The following is a 22,787-nucleotide window of genomic DNA, read 5'->3' on the forward strand; positions in this document are numbered from 1 at the left end:
TTTGTCAAGCACAGAGCCTTTATTTTACATATCATTTCCAAAGAGGACATTGTGTAAGTCAGCAGCCAACAGAATTTGTAAGAGAGAAAGTGACAGCAAAGGTAACTGGCTCAAGTCCCTCTGTGTATACCATGTACATTTCACGTCTGAGCACCTTGTGTGTCTGGCTTAAGTAAGGCAGTGTAGATTGTGCGAACAAGAGATCTGTATTCTGTGATCAGAAATGGCTACTACATGCATCACGCAAAATGCACAACCTGAAATGTTTTGATCTGCAACCAAAGTTTCCTCAAGCAAAGATGTGCGTAAACGATGAACACATACAGAGCAACTTGGTCAGAGAATGGATGATGCTGTGGGGCAGTGAGGTTAGCGCACTGATCAAGAGCCCCAAGCAGGAGGAGCCGTCCCAGTGGCAGAGCAGGCTGGGAGGGTGAGCAGCAGCCATCTCCAGCCACCTTGCGTTCTTTCCTGCCTTCACTCTAGGTTGAGCAGCTCCACGTCAAAGATGAGGGTGGCATTGGGAGGGATGACACCAGGGTGGCCCGTGGCTCCATATGCCACATCGGGGGTGCAGGTCAGCTTCGCCCTCTGCCCCAAGCTCATCTAGCAGGGATGGGGGCAGATGGGAAGAGGAGAAAGAGGACCCAGCTTGATTTAAAAGAAAAAAGTAAGATAACTATGGCATTTTCCCAAACCATCCTCAAGGTAACTCTGAAGATCTGAGATGAATTTTCTATGTTCACTTCATACTGAAGTGATGCAGAACTCAGATTCTGCCTCAGACCAGCAGAGACTTCACTGTAGGACAGTAACATCCACAAAGTAGTCCCAAATTCATTCATGCAACAACCATTGCTGGTTATTCAATTAGCGCATGGCCCCAACACTTCAATTTGTTCATTATGGTTCCTGACTCTCTTCCAAAAGAACCTAAAGAGGATGTATAGAGAGTGCATGTACTGTACACTTTCCAGGAGGTAACAAGAGCAGTCCATTAAAGACATCACGCAATCAGAGGCCATCACAAGGTCGGGAAGGCTAAGAGAGCTACTCTAACAGAGCATCGTCTGTCCTCAGAGACCAAGGGAGAAGAGCATGAACCAGGGCTCATCCCAGCAGTCATCAACAACACCTGGCACTTGTGGGACAACTGGTGAGATTTGAATAAACCGATTTTTAAATTTTGAATAATAACCAACTCAAAAATTTGAATGGATCACTTAATAGTACTGTATCCATGTTAATGTGTAACTGATCACAAATTAATGTAATCTGATCATTGTACTATGGCTATGTAAAATGTTAACATTTGGGGAAACTTGGTAAAGAATATATGGGAACTATTTCTGTGGTATTTTTGCAAGTGTGAAATTGTTGGGGTTTTTTTTAAGTTAAAAACAAACAAAAACAAACAAAAAAACCACCTTGGCCTCCCCTATCCCAAGTCTCCTGCTGCGTCAGTCCCAGACAGCTGGTAGCTCACAGCCCTCTGAAGCTAGTTCTGAGCAGGCCTGGAGGGATGTGCATGGAATGAGAGACCCCAGTGACTTAAAGGGGTCATGCTGGCAATGAAAGGGAAGGGGTGGGGGGCACAAAGCCAAGGACTGAATCTCGATGGTGTAACCATGCCCCGGCAGTGGAGTCAAAGTGGCAGCAGTCTGTGATAGGTCAAGAGCAGCATACCGAGTCCGGACTCTTGACTCCTCAAATCCCCCCTAATGATTAGAATTTCCATCCTACCTGGGCTGCACCCTCTTCAAAACCCTTGATGACTTCCTGTTTGCCAATTCTGAACTTAAAAGGTTTGTTTCTGTCTCTGGATGAATCGAATTTCTTCCCATTTTGGAGCATTCCTGTGAAAGCAAGAAGAGGATGGAGAAGAGCTGTGGTCATGAATTAATTCCCAGGTCTGGGTCCACATGTCTAAAATGGAATTCCTGTTCCGCACAAACCAGCGCCTCTTCTCATCTCTCCACCAGTCCTGTTGCCCAAGCAAGCAACCCGGATGCTTCTCTCTGCCTTACCCCACATACAGCTTATCACTAAATCCTTCATCATCTCTCTATCTCCTCCATTTCTACTGCCACTGGCCTGTGACTGTACCATGTCACCATCATGTCTCACCTGCATAAGGAACGCCCTCTAACTGGTCTTTCTACTTCACTCTCACTCCTCCATTCCAGTCTCCACACTATACCCAGAATGACTGTCTTTTACAAACATATATAGGATCTTATTACTCCCTTGCTTACAATACGTCAATAGCTCCCTGTGGCAGCTTCCAAATGCCTGCACTGCACTTCAAGACCTGGAGACTGCCTGCCTGATAACCTCTCTCTGCTCTCCCCTGCCTTTCCTTCCCACCATGTCCTATTCAGGTCACACTTTTCTCAAATACCTCTGCACTGTACAACCTTTACTGGTTTTCACAAGGTCCCCCAACATGTAAAACCCAAAGGCCTTATCACCCCTCCCTGCAAAGAACAGAGCAAAGTGACCCAGTCATTGGTGGACCCCAGGAAAAGGGCCGGTTTGAACCAGAAACACTGATGCTGTCTTCAACAGTAGGGAGCATCCCTGAGCTTCCAGGGGTAGTTGCTTTGTCATCCCTGAAGTACAAATCCTGTGTTATCCTTGCCGCCTAAGGCTCAAGAGCTGTGTTTCTGTTTTTAGTTCTTACTGGTGATTGGCTCAAAGATCAGACCTTCTGTAAACAATGGTCTTGCAAGGATTTCTCCCTGCAGCCCTCAGACCACAACAAAAGGCAGTTTGATACCACAGAAAGATCTGGCCTATAAATTCAGAGATTGGATTCTGACTTCATTCTGGCACAAAGTCATTGTGTAAAGTTAGGCAAATCACTTCCTTTGTCATGGCCTCAGATTTGCCATGTTTAACATGGGAGGTCTGGATAAGCTTAGTGTCTGAGCATCTCTGACTCCACTTCCTAATTCCTACCATTTAAATGTATATAAGGGAGAGTCTCATTTTCTTGCTTTCTGGGTAGAATGAATTGGACTCTTGCCCTAGGTATGAAATCAAGCAAAGGAGAAAATCCTGTGGCTACACAGATGGATACTAAAGAGATCAAATACAAACTCATGCACAAATACAGGTTGCTAAGATATTCAGACACACAGAGATACTCACGGGCACTTATGCACACACATTCAGAAGAAAAATCCTAATGGTGAAACAGATGCTAAGAAAATATTTAAGTCCACGAATCTACATCCATTCACACAGACACATACTTGGACAAATACACATATGGATAAGCACACACACACAGACACTCCCTTTGAAGAGTGGCTTTCTCATTCCTCAATTTTTTCAGGTTTCATATGACTCAGTATACTTCAGACCATATACAGTTATCTACTGCTACAAGTTCAGCCAAAACCATGCAGCCCAGAAACAGACCCACATATATATGGTTACCTGATTCAACAAAGGTGTCACGGCATTGCAACAGATAAAGGATTTCTTTTTTAAGATTTTACTTATTTATTCATGAGAGACACAGAGAGAGAGAGAGGCAGAGACATAGGCAGAGGGAGAAGTAGGCTCCTCACAGGCAGCCCAATGTGGGACTTGATCCCAGGACTCTGGTATCACACCCTGAGCCAAAGGCAGACACTCAACCGCTGAGCCATCAAGGTGTCCCAGGATGATTTCTTTCGTTTTTTTTAATTAATGTTGCTGGGTCAATTGAATATCCATATGGAGAAAAAAAAATGAATCTTGACCCCCTATTTTATGCACACACAAAAATTGATTCCAGAGGAATCACAGATTTAAATATGAAAAATAATAAAGCTTTACAAGATAATAAACAGAAGAATGTCTTCATGATCTAGGGACAAAGATTTCTGAGCTGAACACAAAAGTATTAACTATAAGGGAAAAGATCGATACATAGGACTTCATTAAAATTAAGAACTTCTATTAAAAAAATGCCATTAATAGAGTAAAAAGACAAGCCCTGGCATGGAAAGTGATTAGAATCAGTACAGCTAACAAAAGACTCATATCCAGAATATATAAAGAATTCCTGGGGTGGCTGGGTGGCTCAGTCGGCTAAGTGGTTACACATCTGACTCCTGATTTCTGCTCAGGTCATGATCACAGTCATGATCTCAGGTCGTGATCTCAGGTGAGACTGAGCCCTGGGTCAGGCTCTGCTCTGGGTGTGAAGCCTGTTTTTAAGATTCTCTCTCTTCCTCTTCCCCTTGCCCTTTCCTCCTCCTCCCCTGTCTCTCTCCCAAATAAATAAATCTTAAAAAAAAAAAAAAAAAAAAACCACTCTCACTGACATAATATTGAGTAAAGTAAGCCAAACCCAGAAGAATACATACTGTATGAGTCCATTTATATGATATTCAATAACAGGCCAAGCCAATCGATGGAGACAAAAATGTGACTGCTGGTTACTTTCAGGGAGGTGTAATGACTTGGGGGAGGCATGAGGGAGATGCCTGCAGGTTCTGGAAGTGTGTTGATCTGGGTGGTGGTTACAGAAGTGTAATCACTTTGAAAAATTTCATGGAACTGGACATCTTGGATTTCTGTTCTCTACTGTATTTATATTTAATTTAAAAATTTACCAAAAAGTCCCATACTGTCTCTGGCTGGGTTTGATGAGATGATCCCCCTCCCCAAACCAGAGGCACTCATGGCTCTTAGTGTTTAACGCACATTGCCTGCTCTCTGTATCTACTATGAAAGTCTTTGTAAAAGGGTGTTGTGGTTTTAGTAACTTGATAAGTACGAGTCTGTCTACAACATGTAGAACAGATAAATCAATTACACAGGTCAGAGGCCCCAGAGGACTCATGGTAATTAGGCCACATCACCGGGAGATAAAACAGCTCTAGCGCCCTGACGTCAGCAACCCGCAACACAGCTGTTGAGAAATACCCACACTGTCTGCCTAGATTTAACCTGGCACTTCACACTGGCCCAGAGAACTGCTAAAAATGGCCCCATCTGAATACGTCCTAGGAATTAAACTGGCCTTGCTGTCTGCTAAGTGGCTGTCACCAACTTTGCCACATTGGGAAACAGGTCACAAGGCAGAGCACTCGCCCCTCTTGGAACAAATACCTGCTCGTGATCTTCCTGCCAGCAGTCCTCAGGAACTCCATCTAGAATGTTCCTCAGCCCACCTGATCTTCCAATACAGAGCATCCAAGAGGGATCAGCGAGATGTGGGCCCTCCTCCGATGCCCACAGCACCTTGAGACAGGTACTGCTGTCACCACCACCCCCCTGGCTCTCACACTGCATCAGAGCCTCTGGATCACTGGTCTCCCCCACTTCTCACAGCCCCAAAGAAGGAAGGAATCCTCTCTATTCATCTGTGTATCTCCAGTGCCCAGCATAGCATCTTGCACACAGTAGGTGCTCAAAAATAGTAGGAGAATCGGATAGTCTATTTTTGAAAAAAGAAAAGAAATGCTGAGGAGACCAGGGGCCTCCTCTTCTCTAATAATATTGTAGGAGTAAAAAGGAGTCTGCAGGGAAGATCAAGTCTCTCAAAGCTTTAAGAAGGGATTTCTAAATATCAGACAGAACCAGGAAGGCCGGGCTCCATGCTGCCCACAACAGAGGGAAGAGAATGGAGGTGGCTGGCTCAGTTAGAGGCTAGCTCCAAGGATGGTACAAGTGTGGAAGGGGTAATCTTGCAAGCCTCCTTTCCCATGCCCACAAGACTGACTTGAGAAGTGGGGGACAGCCGGTCAGAGGGAGACTTGGCTCTCTTAGGGTTTGGGCCTGATCCAGGGAGCAAATATCTCTGGAGGGGAGTATCAGAAGAGGGACCTCTTTGGGAGGGGCAGGTTTGGGTGAAGTCTGAGGGAGCAAAGCCTACCTGTGTAGTGCACCACACACGTCTGTCCCTTCTTGGGGAATGTCCTTCCTGCAAGGAGACATGAGGGCAGATGAATGAATAAGGTATTGGAAAAAGTCACCTGGGACATTCAGCCCAGAGGTCTGGCCCACATTCCCCTCCACACCAAGGAGATGCCCATGGTGCTAGTTCTGGCTCTGTGCCTTGTGTGAGCCAGATCAGTCACTTCACCTCTCTTTATGTGATTTGAATGTTATTCCCTTGGGTTCCTCAATTCCACTCTCTCCTCATTATTCTCCTTTCTTTGCTCCTTTTACTTTCCTTCATCCATTCCACAAAGATTTACTGGACTAGATTCCAGAAACACAGAGCAATCTATGAACTCATGGTGAAGTCAGGGAAAGAGACACATAAATAAATGATAGATTATAATGCAGGATAATGACTGCAATCAAGGATTAATAAGCATACTCATTCACAAATATTTACAGAGTACCTACTATGTATAAAGCCTGGGCCTGACTTCAGGGCTACAGTAGTAAACCAAACAGACAAGATACCTACTCCTTTAGAGTTACATTCTAATAGAGGGAAACAAACAGGACTCAAATAAGCAAGACAATTATAAATTATAATAATTCTCTAAAGGAAATAGACACAATGACAAGTTAAAGAGAGACACACAATGAGGGTGCCCAGGTGGCTCAGTTGGTTAAGCATCTGCCTTGGGCTCAGGTCATGATCCCAGGGTCCTGAGACTGAGTCCCACATCATCAGGCTCTCTGCTCAGCGGGGAGTCTGCTTCTCCCTCTGCCACCCCTGACTCCCACTCCGCCCCATGCACTCATGCTCATGCTCTCTCTCTCTCTCTCTCTCTCTCTGTCAAATAAATAAATAAAATATTTAAATAGAGAGAATAAGGGAGAGAGACACAATGGACAGACCACTTTAGAAAGGACCATCCAGGATGGCCTCCCAAAAAAGGTGACATTTGGGCTGGATCTTGAAGGATGAGCAAAATGCTGGGAAAAGCACTGCAGGAAGAGGCAGCTGCAAGTGCATAGACCTTGAGGTAGGAATGGATTGGAGCATTTGCAGAATAGAAAGAAGGCTGGGTGACTGGAAAGAAGGGAGGGAGAAGGAGACAAGTAGGAAAGAGCAGGATCATGCAGATCATGCCAGACGTTGAACATTGTGGAGCTGGATTTAACTCCAAGCGCGATAGGAAGGCACTGGAGAGTTTTAAGCAAGAGGATGACATAATCTGAATTAAGATTTTATAAGATCACTCTGGCTGCTGCCTGTAGGATGGACGATTAGGCGCCTGTTGCAATAATCCAGACAGGAAATCAATTATGGCTTGAATTAACGTGGTGGCAGCAGAGAAGAGAGCAAAATAGATACGTTTGGGAAACAGGGCTGACAGAGTACATTAATGGAACAGAGATGGGGTCCAGAAGGAGGGACAAGGAGAAATCAAGTACAATGCTTGGGTTTTCAGTTTGGGCAATTGGACGTATGGTAGAACGAACTAATTCCAGGTGGGGAAGACTGGGGAGGAGCAGATTTGAGCAGTTGGCAGTCTTGAAATGCCTATTAGACATCTGAGTTTATATTGCAAGTAGGCAGATGGAGGGTCTGCACTGGAGGTATAAATCTGGGTGGAATTTAAAGCCACAGGCCTGGATAACAAAGCTTTGGGAGGCAAACAAGTGAGCCAACATGTAGAGGACTCTATGGGAGTCCAGGAAAGCATCAGAGAGGAGATAAGGGTTAAACTGGATCTTAAAAGATGACTAGTTTGCCAGAGGAAGTTAAAGGAGATAATCTGGGAAGAACTGATGACACATTCAAAGGCCTGGAGTCTAGCACTAGTGGGATCCCTGTCTGGCTCACTGCTGTTAACCCCAGGGCCTAGCACATAGTACATGTTCAATAAATATTTGCGGAATGACTGATGTGTTTTAACAACTTTGCAGGAAGCCTGCTGAAGCTACAGAAAAAGGTGGTAGTGGGGGTAGGGGCTGTAGTAAGAGACTGCCCTAGTGTGGAAAGTAAGGCCAGGCTAGATTACTATCTGTCTGAGAAGAAAAGGGAAGATTCATTAAAGCACAAGGCACGGGGGATAAGGTAGGAGGGGAGCAGAAGGGAATGGGAACCTAAAATAGGCATTTTAAAGACTCCTCAGGCTATGGTGTGGAAAATAGGTAGTGAGTTAGGGAGGCCAGATGGAAGGCAGAGAGGTCAGACTGGATGTGTGGAGACCAATGTAGAGGATATGCAGAAAGCCCGATGAGAGACCATCATCTGAACCAGGGCAGGGGCTAAACGGATGGAGCCTAGAGAATTTCAGCAGAAGGACCAAGTCCTACCAGACTTGCTGTGGGGCTTCACTTAGAATGGTGTCCCCAGCCTAACAATACAGTAGCTTGGCCCTTCTATGCCTTCTTGACTCAAGGGTTTAACCTGTTAAAGCAGAAGGCCAAAGTTTTTTCAGGCTTTCTCGAAAAATCTAATCTCCCTCAAAAGAAAATGGCCCTGTCCTTGGCCAGAAAGGGAGGATAAGCAGAGAAAACTCTAAAGGCTACTTTGAGTCAGGGAAAAGAGAAGAGGCCTCCAGCTCCCTGGGAGATCTCAATGGCAATTTCCCTGGGGTGTGACAAGGTCTCAGAGAGATGCTTCCTGGGACCCAGCACTATCAGTTCTCAGTGGGGGCAAAGAAGCCTGTACCTGCAGGGTGACAGGGATCGGGACTGGGACCTCTAGGGACCACTGCCTTTTTTAACAAGGAGGGTTGGCCTAGAACCAAGAGGTCTTCCAATTTCCTAGAGAGGGCGGGGGTTGTCAGACATGTCTCACATGAAGTTTGTGTGTCAAATTCTGCAGAAACGGGGGCTCTGGACTGGATTAAGTGTCATTTAAATTTTTTTTAAATAAGCTATTCCTTGCACATCCAGACCCAATTATACAAGAGATGTCTGGCTGGGGAAAGTGAGTGGTGCCGCTCCTGGCTGGGGGGGCGGGGGGGGGGCAGGGAAAAGGGAAATACGGAGGAGTGCTTGGGCGTGGGGAGGACAAGGAGCATGAGTTGTTTTGGACTCGCTGAATTAGGTTTCCATGGGACATCCAGGTAGAGGTCGAGCAGCAGCTGGATAAATGGGTCGGAGATCTGGGCTGGAGGCTTAAGTTTGGAGGCCATCGGTTTGCAGACGGTAATGAAAGCCACGCGAGTGTACAGGATGGCTGGAGAGGCGCAGTGGGGCGGGGAGGATAAAGCAAGACGCAGGGGCGGCGGAGGGAGCGCTTCTTCCTCCCAGACGGGCTCGGTCCCCCCGCAACGTGTCCCCGCCCAGCCCACGGGGGCCGCGGGAGCCGAGGCCCTCCGGGGGGCGCGCTGGAAAGGGTTGCCCCGAGAAGGGCACCCTTCCAGCGGTCCCCGCAGCTCACCTAGCAGGGCAGGGGGGGCAGAGCCAAACCCCTGCCCTGGGAAACTGGCAGCAGCAGACAACTGAGGGGCTGCGGCGGCGGCGGCGGCGCCCGAGGCCCCCGGGGCGGGCCGGGCCGGGCCGCAGACCCCCGCCTCGGCCGCCGCCTCCGGTCCCCTAGGTGAGCCGCGCGGGAGCGGAGGGCGGAGGACCGCCGGGCGGACCTCCACGTCCCGTCTGGGTGCGCCCCGCCGCCCCCGCCCCGCCCCGCCCCCGCGCCGGCGCCCTCCGCGCCACCCCGAAGCAGACCCCCGCCCGCCGGCTCCGCCCCGGGACCCTTCCTCCTCCCCCGGCCCCGCCGCCCGGTACCGTCTCCCGGGGAGATGGTCTCGATCTCCACGCCCATCGCAGTCCCACCGGCCCCGCCTCTGAGGGTCCCCGCCGCTGCCCCGACCCCGGCTCGGCTCCGGCCCGGCCCCGCTGGCGCTCCGGCTCGCCTCCCCGCCGCCACTGCAGAGCCGGAGGAGGTGCGGCGGGAGTCGGGACCTGCGCGGGGAGGGGCCACGGGGAGGGGGCGGCGGGGCGGGGCGGGGCGGGGCGGCGCGCAAAGGTGGGGTCGGCGGGGCGGGGCCCGGGGGAGGGACCCCGGCGCGGCGGCGCGCGGGCCTGGCGGGGCGGACGGGCGTGAGCTGGGGGGGCGGTGGGGCGGCCGGGCCCCGCGCGTCTCCGCGTCCGTCCGTGTAGCCGCCCCTCTGTGCGCGCACTCCCCAGGGCTGATGGAGCATCCCCGTGCTGAGCTCCGGGGAGTCAGCCCGGTCCCACCGACTAGGGGAAAGCCAGCAACTAAACCAACACTTTAAATAGATGCGCTCACTGCCCTGGAGTCCAGAACGTGAGGGAAGCAGCCCTTAGGGTACTCGCCCTGGCTCGGCCGCCCGGACCGTGGGAGCCGGCGGGGGGCGCGCGCGGGCGGGGGCGGGGGCGGGGGCGGGAAGGAGGGACCCGGTCATGACCCCACTGCAATCTCCCGCGTAGTTCTCCGGCACTCACAGGTAGATTCCCACCTTCAAGGCAAAGAACAGAGCCCTGAGGTTACCAATTTATCTAATTAAAGCAGAATCGCTGTCGTCAAAGAATGAAATTTTGTGACGGGTGGGGACAGGGAGAGTTAGTTACAGCGTGGAAGTGATTCGTGCTGTGGGATGAATGAATAAATTATACCTTGAGCTCCTCTTCCACGCTAGACCCTTCACCTCCACCCAAAAGAGTTCCAGGAATCTAGAAGAACATCTTTGGAGGAGAGGACATTTGCTTGAAGAATGAATGGAACTTTATTTTTCCCCCTCTCTTTTTGTCTCATCTTTCCCTTAATTGTTCTAAAAATTGACGTGAAAGCATGGTTCTGACCAGTGGCCCTGGAATATAGGCACGAGGAGAAAAGCCTGAGCAAAGGCACCCAGAGTGGACCCTAGAAATGTTCTTCTTCCACCCCCACCCCCAAGGCTCCCAGGTGGTTAGGTCAGACTTAAGGATATCAGCATCACTGAAGGAGCACTGGCTGTTTTGTTCAAGAAGGATGATGGCCACCTGTACTATGAGGGTCAGCATCCGAAATTCCCCATGGACTGCTTCACGGCGTGGCCCAGAGTCTCCCAGGTATGCAGCTAGTCTAAAATCTAGTGATGCACTGGGTCCTTCCTTGGACTATGGTCCATGGGGAGGCACTCTTGGGGAAAGTGTAGGACAGGGGTTTGTAACTCGGATAGGTCCATGGAGCAGCTTCAGTTGAATGCACAATATTTAGGATACGGATAAGTACATTTTTCTGGGGGGGGGGGATTTTTATCACATCTTAAAGAAGTGATACCATCCTACCTCCTGACCCCATTCCCCGCCCGCCCCCCCCCCGAAAAAAGTTAAGAAACCGTGTAGACTCTAGGAATCCTGTACTCTTTCTTAGACTCAGAAAATCGAGGAGAAGTGGGGGAAGGCTCTACCCTTCAGGGAGGGCGAATGTGTGGCTGGTTTACTGTAGATGGAGTTTTACAGAAACTACTACTCCCAGAGATCCATGCAGCGAAGCCCGAGCTTATTGGTCAAAGGGAAGGACCCTCCCCTAACGTGGCACAAGTAAGAGCCAATAGACAGAGGGCATGGTGGGACTTGCCCGGCTACCGCTGTCCTATCAGAAGCCTGGGGGCCGGTGCTTCCGGTATTCGCTCCGGGCTTGGCATCCCGCGGCACCCGCGAGTCTTATTTTCTGTGGGCAGTAATTCCGAAGGTATTTTGTCTCCCCAGCTGCCCAGCTTAGCTGGTGTCGGGAGGCTGAGGGTGGCCCGGAGGGAGGTGGAGGGACCGGCGCTTGCTGGGGAGTGGGCTGGGCCCAGGTATGCCGAGAGGATGGGGAGAAAGGGAGGAGGCGCGCGGGGTCCCTGGCGGCGGAGGACGCGGGGCGGGGGGGGGTTAAGGGTTTGAATGTGTTCCACGTGACTCGCTAGTGACACTTCTGGGACTATGCCCCAAGGCAGCCACCCGGGGTGAAGAACGTGCTTTATGCATAAAGAGCCTTAGCACAGCGTCACGTACAAGAAGGTAAAGTTGGCTTTAAAGCCTCAAAACCAGGTATCTCCACAGTGAGGAAAAATGCGCCTTCGCGGAGTGAATATGATTAAGTGGCTTCTAAAAATATTTATAGAATTTGAATGGCATGGGAAGACGCTAATATATAAGTGAAAAAAATCGTGATGTGAGATTGGACAGTATGGTTGGAAAATGTAATCATTTTCCATAGAAAAAAAAGCCCCAGAGGGATTTTTTTTTTTTTTTTTTGCCGTTGGATGAATATGCTTTTTTAGGAATTTACCTTTTTGCCTTTCTCCTGTGTTGACTAAAAAGAAAAAAAGTGTAAAGCACTTGAAATTATTTTATAGTGGAAACACAATAAACAGAAAAACAAGTTGGAGGTTGTGTAACTCTGTTTAAACCTACTGGAGGGGGACCCCTGGGTGGCTCAGCGGTTAGCGCTGCCTTTGGCCCAGGGCGTGATCCTGGGGTCCGGGGGTCGAATCCGGCATCGGGCTCCCTGCATGGGGCCTGCTTCTCCCTCTGCCTGTGTCTCTGCCTCCCTTTCTCTGTGTGTCTCTCATGAATGAATGAATGAATGAATCTTTAAAAAAAAAAACAAACCCTACTGGAAGTGGTCCAGTTTGCCTAAGCGCCTTGATTCTCACCGTGAGTTGTCTTGAAAACAAGAATTAAATGGCCGTAGGCTGAGTACCAGGACCTGGTTCTGGCCTTCTCTTCCCTGAAGTAATAAAACAGTGAACTTTTCTTTCCCTAAAACTCCCTGAAATCTTATAGTCACAAGGATACAGTTAGCATCGGGGAGAATTTAAAAATTTTTTAATATACAGAATAATTGGGGAATGTCTGAAGGCTATTTCAACTTTTGTCCTCTTGGCTCTGATCTTTCACAGCCAGGGTGTCCACTGCTTTGGTTTTAATTACCTACATCATGACAGTGACTTCCAAACCCTTAACCTCTGACTGCCTAAGGTACATTGCTACCCTATAGACATGTTAGATGAAGCAGTTCTTTTTTTTTTTTTTTTTTTAAGATTTTTATTTATTTATTCATGAGAGACAGAGAGAGGCAGAGACACAGGCAGAGGGAGGAGCAGGCTCCATGCAGGGAGCCCGATGTGGGACTCGATCCCAAGTCTTCAGAATCAGGCCCTGGGCCAAAGGCAGGCACGAAACCACTGAGCCACCAGGGCTGCCCACATGAAGCAGATCTAATACAAAATTTATCACACTGCACACCCTTCCTACCTTTGAAGCACACTCTACCCTATGTATCTCTGATTAATGGTTCAACAATTTTTTAAAGATTTTATTTATTTATTCATGAGAGAGGCAGAGACATGGCAGAGGGAGAAGCAGGCTCCTTATGGGGAAACTGATGCGAGACTGGATCCCAGCCCCCCGGGATCATGACCTGAGCCAAAGGCAGGCATTCAACCACCGAGCCACCCAAATGTCCCTCAACAATTTCATGTCTCCTTTCTTCCTCACCACTCTTATCTTACCTGATACCATTATCTGTCCCATTTGCCTTAGAAATATCTCTTGAATCAGGCCCTCTTTCTCTACTGAAGTAGCTACAAACTTGGCTCACTGTGACATTCAAACATTCAATCTCATGCCCCTATTAAACTTATCAGCCTTCTTCTTTCTCAGGTCCATCCTGCACTAATCACATGAATGTATGGTAGTTCTTCCAAATTCCTCAACAGCCCCTTTATGCTCAGGGAAACAAGGTTGGAAAGGTATGTTGATCTCAAAAAATAGAAGGCCTGAAATACCTTGCTAAGACATTTTGAAGGAACTTTTTTTTTTTATATGTAGACTGTAGAGATAGTATTTAGCAGAAGAAAAAATGACCATAGCTGTAATTTTTTTTTAGATGATTCTGCCCTGGGGCACCTGGATAGCACAGTCATTTCAGCCTCTGACTCTTGATTTGAGCTCAGTCATGATCTCATGGGTCATTGGATCAAGCCCCCTCCCTCAGGGGGACACCCCCCCCCCCCGCACTCAGTGAGGAGTCTGCTTGAAAATTCTCTCCCTCTACCCCTACCCCCCATCTCGTGCACATGCAAACGCATACACTCTCCCTCTCAAATAAATAAATCTAAAGAACACAAAGATTTTGCCCAATCACATAGAGCATCCAGGCTCTGTGGGAAAAACGATACTGGTGTCCAGAGGACCTCTCCTTGACCTACCCTACTTAAAAGGGAGAGATGATCAAGACCTGAACTAGCAGTAGAGTACAAAGGTTTGGAACTGAGTTTTGTAATTTTTGTTAGGTTTTTGAGAAAATATGCCAAATTCTTGTTACTGAGGATGAAAATACTAAAATTGATTCTTCTAAAAATCTCAGTAATGTTATTGTATTTGTTTTTCTCTTATTTACAAATCCTTACCCTGTGCTACCCCTGGCCTTATATACCCTCAGTAATATTAGACTGACTTGGGTGGCCTAAAACATATCATATAAATTGCCTTTGATATAATTGGCCCATTAGGAATTTTCTCTGCCTGGGAAAATGTATCATGCATTATTTATCAATAAAAGTCTTTTAAAAGTGCATAAGTAGATATTAGAGGAAAACATATATTATCTTATATAAGACCAGTGAGTTAGAGATGGCAGTTTTCTTCATTACTAATGACAGGTGACTTATTTCTCCATTTACCAAGCCAGCACAGACCCACTTAATCTGATATCATGTGTGGAAGCATAATAGACCATTCCTTCTTAGTAAAAGGTTCTACAAGCTAGGACAAGGCTAGCAAAGACTATGAGAAATAAGCTGCAGATAAGTTAAAAGCCAATCACCGGGCAGTTTGGTAGAGAACACATTTTTTTTTTTTTTAATGTTTCTTTATTTGAGAGAAAAAGCATAAGTGGGAGCAGAGGGAGAGAGAATCTCAAACAGACTCCTCATTGTGCGCAGAGCCTGACAGGCTTGATCCCAGGACCCTGAGATCACCACTTGAGCCGAAACCAAGAGTCAGACGCTTAACCAACTACCACCCAGGTGCCCAGTAGGGAATACATTTCTGTGGGTTTAGAGACTTCTCAACCGTGACTTCTCAAGTTCTGTCTTTGACACGTACATACTACTCAGTAAAGAATGGTTAAAAAATGTCCATTGGGTTCTGTGGCATAGATGGCACTGGTGACAACTTGGTGAAAGCTATTTCAAAAAGGTGGCAATCAGGGTCAATTTGGAGTGGGTTAAGAAGAGAGTGGTGAGGAGGTGTCTGGCTGGTTTAGTCAGTGGAGTCTTCGACTCTTGATCTCTGGGTCATGAGTTCAAGCCTCACCTTGGGTGTAGAGATTACTTTTTAAAAAGTGGTGTGGGCAGCCCAGGTGGCTCAGCGGTTTAGCACCACTTTCAGCCCAGGGTGTGATCCTGGAGACCCGGGATCAAGTCCCGTGTAGGGCTCCCTGCATGGAGCCTGCTTCTCCTGCTGCCTGTGTCTCTGCACCTCCCCCTCTCTCCTGAATAAAAAAAATCTTAAAAAAAAAAAGTGGTGAAAGAATGGACACTGCAAGTTCAGACGATTCTTTGTTTACTAGTAAGATTAAACATCACTATAAATATGTTTATTGATGGGAATCCCTGTGTGGCTTAGCGGTTTAGTGCCTGCCTTCAGCCCAGGGCATGATCCTGGAGTCCCAGGATTGAGTCCCGCATCGGGCTCCCTGCATGGAGCCTGCTTCTCCCTCTGCCTATGTCTCTGCCTCTCTCTCTCTCTCTCTCTCTCTGTCTCTCATGAATAAATAAATAGAATCTTTAAAAATAAATAAATCTTCCTTTCAATCACAAAAAGGCCATTTGAATACATGTTTATTATAAAATTTTTTTTTCAAAAAATACAGAAAAAGAGAGTCCCATCTTAGCTCTTACAACACCCCCACTCCATTTTAATTACCAATCTTGAACACTTTCAGTGTGAATCATTCCTGATTTTTGTCTGCATCTTTATGTAAATATATACAAGTACCCATGTTTAGGGTTTTTTTTCCCTCTAAAGAAAGAATATAGATGAAAAAAAACTATTTGAAAACCTTAAAAAGGAGATCCTTTTTTTTGTTTGTTTAAAGATTTTATTTATTTGACAGAGAGTGAGTGAGAGAGAGACCACAAGCCTGGGGGAGGGGCAGAGGGAGAGGGAGAAGTCGACTCCACCCTGAGCGGGGAGCCTGATGTGGGGCTCAATCCATGACCCCAGGATCATGACCTGAGCAGAAAGCAGACGCTTAACTGACTGAACCACCCAGGCGCCCCAAAAGGAGATGCTTTTAAGACATCTTGGATCCTGGACTGAAATAAAAATGTGATCAGTCTGTCAAATAACATGATGTGTTTAAAAAAAAAACACACATGATGTGTTTTGGAATTAGATTTTTGAATTTTATAAGATTTTAATCTTTACATACATTTATGGTATTATTATATATAATTGTTACATAATCTATTTACATTTTCTTTTTTTTTTTTTAAGATTTTATTTATTTATGAGAGACAAAGAGAGAGGCAGAGACACAGGCAGGCAGAGGGAGAAGCAGGCTCCATGCAGGAGCCCGAGGTGGGACTCGATCCCAGGCCTCCAGGATCACGCCCTGGGCTGAAGGCAGGCTCTAAACCACTGAGCCACCCAGGGATCCCCCATAATCTATTTACAAAAAAGATTTGTGGTACCCATCTAATGTATTGATCGACTCCATGATGAATTGATTCATTTGAGGCTTTCAGTGCATCTTGCATTTTTTTTTTAAGATTTACTTATTTATTCAGAGAGAGAGAGAGAGAGGCAGAGACACAGGCAGAGGGAGAAGCAGGCTCCATGCAGGAAGCCTGACGTGGGACTTGATCCCGGGTCTCCAGGATCACACCTTGGGCTGCAGGCGGTGCTAAACCGCTGCGCCACTGGGGCTGCCCAATCTTGCATGTTTTATTGGCTCTCTCTAATTCATCATAGCATCATAGCATCATAGCAGGGCTACACCCAAAAATTGTGATTACATTAACTTACACAGGATTAGTAGTAGAGTGCACATTTTTTGTTTACTTGATTCCTGTCACTGTCTTGAAACTTTGAACCAAGAACTGCTATCATAGGCATTGCTATTATTTTCCCTAAATTACTGATTTCTACTATCCTGTTTGTGATCAGGGAAGTTTGAACTAAAGGTGCCCAATAAATGTATTTGAACTGCAGAAATGGCCAAGTGTAAAAACTAGTATTCTACAGAGGCAATCATAAAATGAACCTGTGAGACAAAAGAAAAATCTGGAATTTCATTCCTATTATTAAAGACTTATTATTAAAACATTATAGTCATTACATTTCAAAGGTTTGACCTTATTTTACAGGAAAAATAATTTCTCAGCAGTGCTGGCTCCTGGGTTGTACTTGTGCTCACCATGCAACACAATTTTATTTGTTTATTTTTAAATATTTTATTTATTTATTCATGAAAGATACAGAGAGAGAGAGAGAGAGGCGGAGACACAGGCAGAGGGACAGGAAGGCCTCATGCCCAACGTGGGATTCGATCCTGGGTCTCCAGGGTCAGGCCCTGGGCCGAAGGCAGGCACCAAACCGCTGAGCAACCCAGGCGTCCACAACACAAATTTATTTATTTTTTTTTTAATTTTTTTATTATTATTATTTATTTATGATAGTTACAGAGAGAGAGAGAGAGAGAGAGAGAGGCAGAGACACAGGCAGAGGGAGAAGCAGGCTCCATGCACCGGGAGCCCGATGTGGGATTCGATCCCGGGTCTCCAGGATCGCGCCCTGGGCCAAAGGCAGGCGCCGAACCGCTGCACCACCCAGGGATCCCCACAACACAATTTTAATGCTAAAAAACCATCTCCTTTCAGCTGGGATTGTGGAGGTGCAAGATATTTTGGGTACCTCATTTTTATTTAACACTTTTTTCCTTCATTCTCTTTTTCATTATGTCTGGACAGAAAAATGATTCATCAGGAATTTTGGAGATTTTTTTACCTCATGAAAACTTGTAACAAGTTCACTGTCTGCCTTTAATTCCTTCTCAGAACTGGTGAATATTCCCACTTAGGGTGTTTTCTTAAAAGACCCATGGCTAAATAAATTTAAAAACTAAAAGTTAGAAGCACCTGGCCGGGTCAGTTGGTGGAGCATGTGACTCTTCATCTTGGGGTTGTGAGTTCAAGCCCCTTGTTGGTTGTAGAGATTACTTGTTAAAAAATCTTAAAAAAAAAAAAAAAACCCTAAAAGTTAAACACAGTTTTTAACATTTTTTGTTTAATGAATACCAATATAATGAATAAGTTTACAAATATTAGAATTAATTTCTATTACTGTGCTTTATATTTTTATTTAAATTTCATAACGTTGGGCAGCCCCAGTGGCTCAGCAGTTTAGCACTGCCTTCAGTCCAGGGCCTGATCCTGGAGACCTGGGATCAAGTCCCACGTCAGGCTCCTTGCATGGAGCCTGCTTCTCCCTCTGCCTGTGTCTCTGATTCTCTGTCTTGCTCTCTCTGTGTCTCTCATGAATAAATAAATAAAAATAAAATCTCTTAAAAATTTTTCATAAATGTTGGGGCAACTAGGTGAGTCAGTTGGTTGAGTGTCTAATTGGAGATTTCAGCTCAGGTCATGATCTTATGGGTCATGGGATGGAGCCCTGCATTGGGCTCTGTGCCCAGCAGGGAGTCTGCTTGAGATTCTCTTTCCCTCTCTCTCTGCCCCCATCCTCTCTCTCTCTCTCTCTCTCTCTCTTTTTTTTTTTTGTAGTTTTATGGTTGTATTAACATAAATATGACATGCACATAAGCTGTCTATTCATTTTCTTCCCCACACAGCCTGGCATTGGGATTGGTGAATCTGATGGCCAGCTGGGCTATCCTTTCCACAATAGCTTTATGGTTCTTGGAGGATACATTGTAAGCAATCTCTGCACAATAAGATTTGTTGCATATCAGCAGCACTTCAAGCTCCTTGACATTGTGGACTAGGAACTTCCAGAAGCCACTGGGCAGCATGCGCTTTGTTTTCTTGTTGCTCCCATAACCAATGTTGAGCATCAAGATCTGGCCCTTGAATCTTCCACATACTCTGTTGTCAGTGCCTCTGGGTTTCCGCCAGTTGCACTTAATTTTGATATATCTGTCTGACTGGTGCCGGATGAACTTCTTGATCCTCTTTTTTTTTTTTTTAATTTTTTTAATTTTTTATTTATTTATGATAGTCACAGAGAGAGAGAGAGAGAGGCAGAGACACAGGCGGAGGGAGAAGCAGGCTCCATGCACCGGGAGCCTGATGTGGGATTCGATCCCGGGTCTCCAGGATCGCGCCCTGGGCCAAAGGCAGGCGCCAAACCGCTGCGCCACCCAGGGATCCCTTGATCCTCTTTTTAATGATCTTGGGCTGTACCAGAGGTCTGAGGATAGCCATGAGGCCTTCAAGAAAGAGACAGAGATGGTGTCAAGCAGTCCCAGCAATAGATGGCTGCCACCTCTGCAGGCAGCGGTGAGGAAAAGAGCCCTATCCTTTCTAAATAAATAAATCTAGAAGAATAAATTTCATAAACATCTTTTGGTCAAAAAATATATATAATATTTTTCTTAAAGTTATCTAGCTAATGTACTCTTTGTTAACGACTATGTGAAAGTTCTTAATTGTTTTTGTCTGAAAATCAGTCTTGTACATTTATTGTTGCAACATTTTATTCCTGCAGCCAGTATTTTATATATATATATTTAAGAAAATATATATATATATATATATAAACTCACTGATAGAATTTTGAAATAGGATTTACCTGAGGCGATTTTTTTTGCCTTTTAGATAAAGATTGCTTGTCATGTTTATCTATATTTGAAAATGAATACTCATCTTTGAGATAAGTTAGAATATCCAACTTATTCTCGTTACTGCCTTATTCTCATCTGACCTTATGTATCTTAGATATGTGTGAACTCACCATCCAGGGATGCTAGAAATGACGTTAGAGCTTAGGCTGTTCGGTTTTCCAAAGCCAACTTTTTTTTTTAAGATTTTATTTACTTATTCATGAGAGACACAGAAAGAGAGGCAGAGACATCGGCAGAGGGAGAAGCAGGCTCCCTGCAAGGAGCCCAATGCAGACTCCCAGGGTCTGGGATCACACGCTGAGTCAAAGGTAGACTTTCATCCACTGAGCCAGGAGTCCCCCCCCCCCGAAGCCAACTTTTAGTGCATCTGAACTTGAAGCTCACTAAAGCAACGTAGGCCAGGTTCTGTACATAAGGTGATTCAAGGAAAGATTTTCATACTGTGGCACTGATAGAGTCTCTGTATTATAATAATCCCTAGAAATAAAGATTTTCCCCCCCTGGAACTACTCTAGGAAGAAACATTTCATTGTTACGAAATCCTACATTAGTTTTATAAAATGTTGAAATTATATCATACTAATATATGATTTATTAACATTATTTTTTTTTAAATTTAGGGATGCCTGAGTGGCTCAGCAGTTGAGCATCTGCCTTTGGCTCAGGGAGTGATCCCAGAGTCCTAGGATCGAGTCCTGCATCAGGCTTCCTGCATAGAGCCTGCTTCTCCTCTATGTCTCTATCTCTCATGAATAAAATCTTTAAAAAAATTGTTTTTAATTTTAAACATTTTTAAAAGATTTAATTTATTTATCTGAGAGAGAGTGAACAAGAGTGAGAGAGAGAGAGCACGAGCTGGAGTAGGGGCAGAAGGAGAGGGAGAAGGCCCTCCGCTGAGCAGGGAGCCCCATATGGGGGCTTGATTCTGAGACTCCAGGATCAGGACCTGAATCCAAGGCAGCTGCTTAAGGGGCTGGGCCACCCAGGCACCCCTATTGACATAGTTTGATTGTTTGTCCTCATGGTTTAAATGACAGTATGAGTTCTTTAAGACCTGGGAACTTGTCCTAATATGTATGGTTGGTTAACCTTTTTTTTTTTTTTAAATCATGCAGAAAATGAGAAATGCTGGTGTATGTCTGTATTAGGACTCTATGGCCCAGTAGGGGAGGGAAATAGCTCTTAATATATATCCCCCATTGTTTTGTTTGTTAGGAAGAGGCTGGATTATTTAACAGACTTGGAAAGAACGTCCAATGCAGTACAAAGAGATTTACTGACAGTATCATAAGAGCCTAAAGCAACAAACAAAACTGATGACAACACAACCCCTGGTGATACCATGACCCAATTGGAAACTCCTTTTATGATGTAATGAATACAGAGCAATCCATCTGAAAGTACTTGCCAGCACTTATGAAATGTGCTAGGAACTGACAGGCAAAGAAGCTTAGTTCCTACCCTCAAGGCCTTTGTGTGTGAGTTGTGAATTGAGAGCTAGGACATGAAAGAGCGACTGATGATCGCAAGTAGTAAACTGAAGATGTCACAGGAGTGCTTTGGACTGTAAGGGCTATAGGAATTAGGAGGAAAGGGCAGCCCCGGTGGTGTAGCAGTTTAGTGCCGCCTGCAGCCCAGGGCGTGATCCTGGAGACCCTGGATTGAGTCCCACGTCAGGCTCTCTGTATGGAGCCTGCTTCTCCCTCTCCCTGTGTCTCCACCTCTCTCTTTCTCTGTATCTCTCATGAATAAATAAATAAAATCTTAAAAAAAAAAAAAAAAGGAATTAGGAGGAAAGTATCACCTTTGTAGGATGATTCAGGAAGACTTCTCGGAGGAGGTGGTATTTAAGCCGGGCCTTCAATTCACCTGTCATTTATTACATGTTTTGAATGGGCCAGGCATTGTAACTATGAAGATGAATAAATAGAAGTAAGACTTGGGGGGTAAGTATGTCCACACTTGGGGTTTGAATGCCCAGCCGAAGAGTTCAGATGTGATCCTGTCAGCCAGTGCTGTCCATCAGAACTTTCTTAACTGATGGAAATGTTCCGTGCTGCCTTGTCCAATATGAGAGCCACTAAGCCACATGTGACTTTCAACCACTTCAAAAAAGGGCTAGTGTGACTGAGAAGCTGGACTTTTTAAAATTTTTAATTAAATTTACAAAGCATACATGGTTAGTAGCTACTCTATTGAACAGCACAGCTCCAGGCAGTGGATAACATCTGCTGATTTTTAAGCTGATAAATGATATTCCTAAAAGGACCTTTTAAGGTTGGTCTTGCACAGATGGACTAGAGAAAGACAAGTGGGGGAACCACACTAGAGGAGATTTTTGCAGTCATCTGGGCTTGAGGTGACAGTGATGTGATTCAGGATGGTGCTGGTAGGAATGACAAGGACTGGATTCCCAAAGAGTTCTAAGAACTAATAGGACTTGGTGACTGAGAGTACGGGAGATGAGTTTTTAGCCTGAGTGAATATGAGAACGGTGATATCCATTAAAGAGCTGCTGTTGATGGGGATCCCTGAGTGGCTCAGCGGTTTAGTGCCTGCCCCTTCGGCCCAGGGCCTGATCCTGGAGACCCGGGATCGAGTCCCACATTAGGCTTCCTGCATGGAGCCTGCTTCTCCCTCTGCCTGTGTCTCTGCCTTTTTCTCTGTGTGTGTGTGTCTCTCATAAATAAATAAATAAAATCTTAAAAAAAAACAAAAAGGAGCTGCTGTTGAGAACAAAAAAGCCTTTTTTTTTTTTTTTTTTTTTAATGCACATCCAGTTTGAAGTCAATGTGGGCAGGGCTAATATCAGCCATCATGTGAAGCCTAACAAATCTTCGAATAGCATTGCAGCTCAGCAAAGGAGCCAGGAGAAGAGATGCAGATGTGGGACACCTGGGTGGCTCAGCGGTTGAGTATCTGCCTTCGACTCAGGTCATGATCCTGGTCCTGAGATTGAGTCCCGCATTAGGCTCCTTGCACAGGGAGCTTTCTTCTCCCTCTGCTTGTGTCTCTGCCTCTGTGTGTCTCTCATGAATAAATAAATAAAATCTTTAAAAAGAAA

The 22,787-nt window shown here is 45.9% G+C and overlaps 3 protein-coding genes across 8 annotated transcripts in view; 1 reads left to right on the plus strand and 2 right to left on the minus strand.

The window, feature by feature from the left end:
- FKBP1B (FKBP prolyl isomerase 1B) lies at positions 1-9,848 on the minus strand. Of its 3 annotated transcripts, none has more exons than XM_041757057.1 (4): positions 9,649-9,839; positions 5,876-5,923; positions 1,744-1,856; positions 1-606 (listed from the first exon to the last, which is right to left on the minus strand). In XM_041757057.1, exons 1-4 carry the CDS (start codon positions 9,683-9,685, stop codon positions 478-480), a joined length of 327 nt encoding a protein of 108 aa, XP_041612991.1. In that variant the 5' UTR covers positions 9,686-9,839; the 3' UTR covers positions 1-477. The 3 variants fall into 3 exon arrangements, with proteins under 3 accessions (XP_041612991.1, XP_041612992.1, XP_041612993.1); XM_041757059.1 differs by having other exon boundaries at positions 516-651; positions 9,649-9,846; XM_041757058.1 differs by lacking the exon at positions 5,876-5,923 and having other exon boundaries at positions 9,649-9,848.
- LOC121491918 (WD repeat and coiled coil containing) overlaps positions 5,067-22,787 on the plus strand; it is a 27,183-nt gene continuing 9,462 nt past the window's right edge. For 2 of the 4 annotated variants that reach the window (XM_041757055.1, XM_041757052.1), the window contains exon 1: positions 11,489-11,560. The gene's annotated coding sequence lies outside the window, so the exon portion shown is untranslated. The other 2 variants (XM_041757054.1, XM_041757053.1) reach the window with 2 other exon arrangements.
- On the minus strand, positions 18,689-19,304 carry LOC121491919 (60S ribosomal protein L32-like). The gene is made up of 2 exons (XM_041757056.1): positions 19,230-19,304; positions 18,689-19,042 (listed from the first exon to the last, which is right to left on the minus strand). Exons 1-2 carry the CDS (start codon positions 19,302-19,304, stop codon positions 18,689-18,691), a joined length of 429 nt encoding a protein of 142 aa, XP_041612990.1.

Source organism: Vulpes lagopus, chromosome 5 (genome assembly GCF_018345385.1).
Source record: "Vulpes lagopus strain Blue_001 chromosome 5, ASM1834538v1, whole genome shotgun sequence".
Lineage (NCBI taxonomy): Eukaryota > Metazoa > Chordata > Mammalia > Carnivora > Canidae > Vulpes > Vulpes lagopus.